The sequence below is a fragment of the Chaetodon trifascialis genome, chromosome 7 (assembly GCF_039877785.1).
Source record: "Chaetodon trifascialis isolate fChaTrf1 chromosome 7, fChaTrf1.hap1, whole genome shotgun sequence".
NCBI lineage: Eukaryota > Metazoa > Chordata > Actinopteri > Chaetodontiformes > Chaetodontidae > Chaetodon > Chaetodon trifascialis.
Window position 1 is genome coordinate 26,117,279 of NC_092062.1, and position 5,069 is coordinate 26,122,347.

The 5,069-nt window shown below is 41.5% G+C and overlaps 1 protein-coding gene across 1 annotated transcript; it reads left to right on the forward strand.

Moving 5' to 3' along the window:
* The first annotated feature begins 2,903 nt into the window (after nt 1–2,903).
* LOC139334282 (type-4 ice-structuring protein LS-12-like) lies at nt 2,904–4,814 on the forward strand. Its single transcript, XM_070967079.1, has 3 exons — nt 2,904–2,955; nt 3,289–3,439; nt 4,510–4,814. Exons 1-3 carry the CDS (start codon nt 2,904–2,906, stop codon nt 4,769–4,771), a joined length of 465 nt encoding a protein of 154 aa, XP_070823180.1. The 3' UTR covers nt 4,772–4,814.
* Nucleotides 4,815–5,069: the final 255 nt, after the last annotated feature.

Genomic DNA, 5,069 nt, shown 5'->3' on the forward strand with positions numbered 1-5,069 from the left:
TTTGATCACCATCTGGTGGTGAGTTAGATCAAATGACAGAGGAGACTGACAGGCCTGGTAAACAGAAAAAATACCAAGTGAAAGACTGATACACTTTTCAAGTTTACCTCCAAATATGTGGTATCAACTCAGACTCTGTTCAAATCTTCTGTTATGGACTAGGATGCTGAAAGCTATGCATCCCAATAACAGGCTGTTCTCAGTGTTGGGACTACCTGTGGAGGCAGAGCTGAACGTGGTCCCCGTTTGTTAGTTTGAAATATTTGCAGTAACAAAGTGAAGGAAATTGTACAGTAGATGTTGTCTTCATGTCATGGTTGAATATCAGACATATTTTGGAAACACCAGCCTTCAACTGGCACTCACCTTTAAGTGAATCATGTCTCTTATTCTCCCTGGGAAAACCCATACATATTGCTCAATGTCTTAGCCTTAAATCTAGCAGAAACAGTGCAGATTACTTTCTTGACACAATATAGAGCCTCTCCCCTTCCATGTAACCAGAGAAGAAAGGAATCTGTTACGTCTGTCTACACTAGGGCAGGATATTGTTTGAAAATTTCCTGTATCTTTATCAAGGCAATACTTTCCTTTGACTTAGTTTGGGGAAACCCTGTTTGCAGCACTGGCACTAAAAATACTTGTTCAGCCTGGAATTAGGACGTTAAAGGGATATGCCATGTCCCATTTTCCAGATGGGATGCAAAGGAACAGCTGATGAGTTTATTTGGTGTCATTAGAAAGGCCTCTAAGGTGTTTGTATGTAATGAATGAGCATCAGGCCTGAGTGGAGGGGATCAGTTTCTTGTAGCCTTGGAAATGAGTGAGGGTAAAATGAAATGTGATTACTGGTCAGGTGTACTGGCAACAGGCAGTGAGCAGCTGCTGGAAGTCACAGATTTAACTGGGTAATGTTTGGTTTAAACACAGGGTGGCAGGGCTCTCTTTCCACTTAGGCTGCTCTTACAGTCCCTCACAATGTTGCTGTTTGGTGGCCACAGTTGGAAAGACCACACCTCAAAACCTATCAGAGGAAAATGACAAGTGGGCTGCTCCGCTTGCCCTGTTGCCATTGCAATCCAAAACCAGAACATAAGCAAAGCCGTGGATGAATAAAAGAAAAGTGCATCAGCGGTCAGAGAGAGACAGCGATGTGGTTTATGTTTATGAGCATTTCTTACTGTGTTGCACTGACAGCAGACTCTGTAGAGGCAGTGCACAGGAGGCAGACGCCGCACAGTGGTGGAAGATTTGCAAAGCAAAGGTGCCGCAAAGTTAAGACAAGAGTGCATTTTCTTAAAGACACTTCACAATTCACATAATGTCTGCTACAGATATGAGAATTTCTTTGTAGTTGCTTTATTATGCTCATTGTTCCCAAACATGCAGCATATTAAAATATCAAGAGGTACAGAAACAGAAGGATATGTAAGCTGTGATAGTGACAGTGCAGGCACATATAATGCTTATAGCTTTAATAATGCAAAAGAGAAGAACACAACATGTTTAAGCAAAAGAAAGGATTACACATAAATACACAATAATTGTGTATATATACAGAATGCTTTTAACCGTTTGATCATTTGTAGGAGTATCTTAAAAGACAAAAGGCCTCAGTATGATAACACACTGAGGAACTGCCGTATCTTCTCCAGTATCTTCTGGGGTGTTTATCAGGAGCTGAGGGTGCCACAGTATGAGGCAACAGCTGATAGGACTGAGCAGATCGGTTCAAAAGGTCAGGAACAACCGAGTGATTCTGTCTCATCAACCGACCCTCTGTTAAGCTGACGATGTGCGAATTAACCCATCCATCATCAAGGACAAGCGCAAGACTCATTAATCACATAATAAACTTTATGTAGCTGTTTGTCAAGTTTTCACGGCTGTTTTCCACCTCAGTACGATGCCATTTTGTGTTTTTTTATTTCAGTTGATATATATTTCAGTCAGTTACTGAAAGTGTTTCATGTTTGTGCAGTGAATAAAAATGGCAGCATACCAAAATACAGCATACCTGTTAATATTCTCATTCATCCAGGTCATTGTAAGCTTCAGGGCATTCAACCCATCGCAACTGGACTTTGTCAGTTAGACAGCATAGAGTGTGTATTTATGTGTGTATTTAAAATACTGAAAATACTCATGATGTGGGCAGAATGGCTCCTGTCAGTACTACACGGTGTTACTGGATTAGTATTGCTGATGAATTGATGAGTATTGCTGTAGCTGGCTGAAGTTACGATACATTTTACTACTTTATATGCAGCTGGCTTAATGATTTTATATTTGTCTTTGAAATGTAGTGAAGTAGATGTGGCGTAAAATTGAAATACTCAAAGTACAAATACCTCAAAACTACTCTTCAGAACAGCCCTTGAGTAAATGTACTGTGAAATAAAAGTGAAGATTCATGAGTTTCTGTCAAACAGCCAACAGTTCATCTTTTTCTCCAACTCACACGCTGAGAAACTGAGTGGACTTTGTGTCTGTCTTGTGACGGCTATCAAGCATCAAGGTTCAGCCAACACAAAGATTGTATTCTCTCCTGTCAGGTCACCTCTTTACGTTGGAGGTGATTAAATTCTGATTAGCCATGATTTACTCTTCCTCTGGAGCTATAAAAGCCCCCGGCTCCCTGACAGAAGCCACCGTTAGGTCCAAGAACCCCAGGAGTTAAGGTGAGTCTCTGGCTGCTCTGCTGTGGTCTTTCTCACTCTTTGTGTGGCTGTGGGCAGAAATGTATTGTCGTGTATTTGAGGAAAACACTGACTGTTCTTTACATTATGAGAAACTGCTGCTTCACCGCAGTTTGATTCCTATTTGTTGTAATCTCTGCAACTTCCAGTGTTATCTGACCGACTCTTCCACTGTCTCTAGGTTGGTCTTGCTCTTCTGCAGCCATGAAATTCTCCCTTGTTGCCGCTCTTGTCGTTGTGCTGGCTGTTGCCCATGGTGAGACATTTTTTCACTGATTTAAAAAACAGTATTTGATAAACGTGATGTATTTTTAAGCTCTGAAATAGACTTTTGAATATCTGCTGCATTATCAAAACCTTTTCTCTTCGGCATTTTAACAACTAAAATATACACATGGCTTGCCATCAGCATTGTAGAGTAAGGTTTATAAGGTTCAAAAAATACTGTATACTGTGTGTGCCTACCCTTCAGTCTGATGAACTGAAGGCACTACTGTTCCTATTCTCAACGGTCTTCATGTCCTGCTGTGTGCAAGCTTTGATTAAATGTGGTGGATTTAAGTAAAGAACAGCAAACACGTGTTCGCAGGCACTGAGGCCGTCTCGCTGGTGAAGCGTGATGTCCAGTCTGAGGTGGACAGGATCACCAAGCTCATCAATGACATGTCCGCCAGCATCACCACCGCAACCCAGGACATGGTGGAGAAGGTGAAGGCTCTGGAGGTGACCAACACCGCTCAGTAAGTAACAAGCATTGAGTCACCACGCTGGGTCTGGGGTGTGGGATTCGAGCTGCTCCACTCAGTGTGAGCAACAGGTCGGGTAGAGTATCCAGGGAAATGTTTCAAGAATAAACTCTAAATGTAAATGGCCAGTGTTAAGTGCTAACATGAATGTGTGACAGCTGAATTGTTCTTAGAACAATATAGTCAAAATGGCACATGGAAGCTGAATGGAAGGGCTAATTTTCTGTCAGCAAGGTTAACTTTATTTTATTATTTTCTGACTTAATTTTATTAGCTATATACCAGTGCATACAGTGCAAGTTTATTTATTTATTTATTTGAATATTTAAATGCAGAATGTCTCTGGCTTTAAACACAACAGTTGTGTCCCCTTTAAGTCAATTGTCAAGATGAAAATGTCATATTTTGGATGCAAATGACATGTAAAACATGAGGCTAAAGGCTAACCACGTCTTTGGATATAAATGGCTGTTTTTGAGATAAAACTCACTTACTGTTCCTGAAAACTTGGACTGAATACGCGCATGAATACACACAGTACACACCCTGACTGAGCTGGTGTAGCAGTAATCAGTAGTCAACCGCAGCGGTCGCACTGATCCACCGTCTCACTGCAAAAAGCCAAATCTGATGCAGTATCTTCAATCAAGGCGATATATGCTTGTTTCTTATCTTCTTACCTTTCGTTACATTTTACTAGTTTGAAGCTTTTTCCCCCTTAAATATCTCAATAAGATATCACAACTTCTGAATGAGACGTTGTTACTAATGTTTGAAACTAGAAGTTCCAGAATTATAAAGTCAAAATGTCTTCGTATCCAGACAGATGTAACTGTTTTTAGTCCGGTCACAATATTTTTCAGATAACTTTGGGTCTTTGAGAGTAGATATTTTCACTTGATGGTAGATCATTTTACTTGAGTAATATTTCCCCCATTTAATTCCTTTCCCCCTTGTTTTTGAGAGCTGAGAGCTTTGCAGTGTTCCACTTCATTTGTCTTTATTGAAATGCGAGTCAGCAGCAGTGATTAACAGAGGATTGTCGCTTCCTCTGAATTCCACAGGACTTACATGGAGGACAGCAGAGCCAAGATCCAGCCTCTGGTTGAGAAGTTCCAGGCCGAGGCCACCAAGCTGCAGGAGCAGGTCAAGCCCTTCATCACCAACATCGAGGATCAGATGAAGCCCCTGACCGATAACTTCAACACTCAGGTCAGGCCTCTGACCGACAACTTCCACGCCCAGGTCAAGCCTCTGACCGACATGATGGAGAAGTTCTTCCAGCAGGTGATGGACCAGACCAAGGCCCTGCTCCCCCCTCAGTAAAGCTTGCTGTTGGTTCGTTCCAGCTGAGCAAGAGCTCATTTTTGGTTCTGCCCAAAATGCTTTGCTGGTGTTTGTCTGTCATACTCCTCTGTCTTTAAGTCACCTGAGATATGATGCTTGAATCATCATTAAAGGGGTTTGAAAGTCATCATTCTGAGCTGGCGTACTCTTTATTTTGGCTCATATGAGCAAAGCTATATTTGATTAATTAGGTTCATGCATGAAAAGCCAAAGGTCAGGTCATAAAGTCGAAATGAAATCTACTGTAGCTCATTGAAGTGGAAGTCAATAGCAACAT

Excerpts from the sequence above, each read along its gene's own strand:
- LOC139334282 (XM_070967079.1), top strand. The coding sequence starts at position 2,904 with ATGAAATTCTCCCTTGTTGCCGCTCTTGTCGTTGTGCTGGCTGTTGCC. Across the intron at positions 2,956-3,288 it reads TGTGCTGGCTGTTGCCCATG|GCACTGAGGCCGTCTCGCTG; the intron begins GTGAGACATTTT and ends ACGTGTTCGCAG. Across the intron at positions 3,440-4,509 it reads GAGGTGACCAACACCGCTCA|GACTTACATGGAGGACAGCA; the intron begins GTAAGTAACAAG and ends TGAATTCCACAG.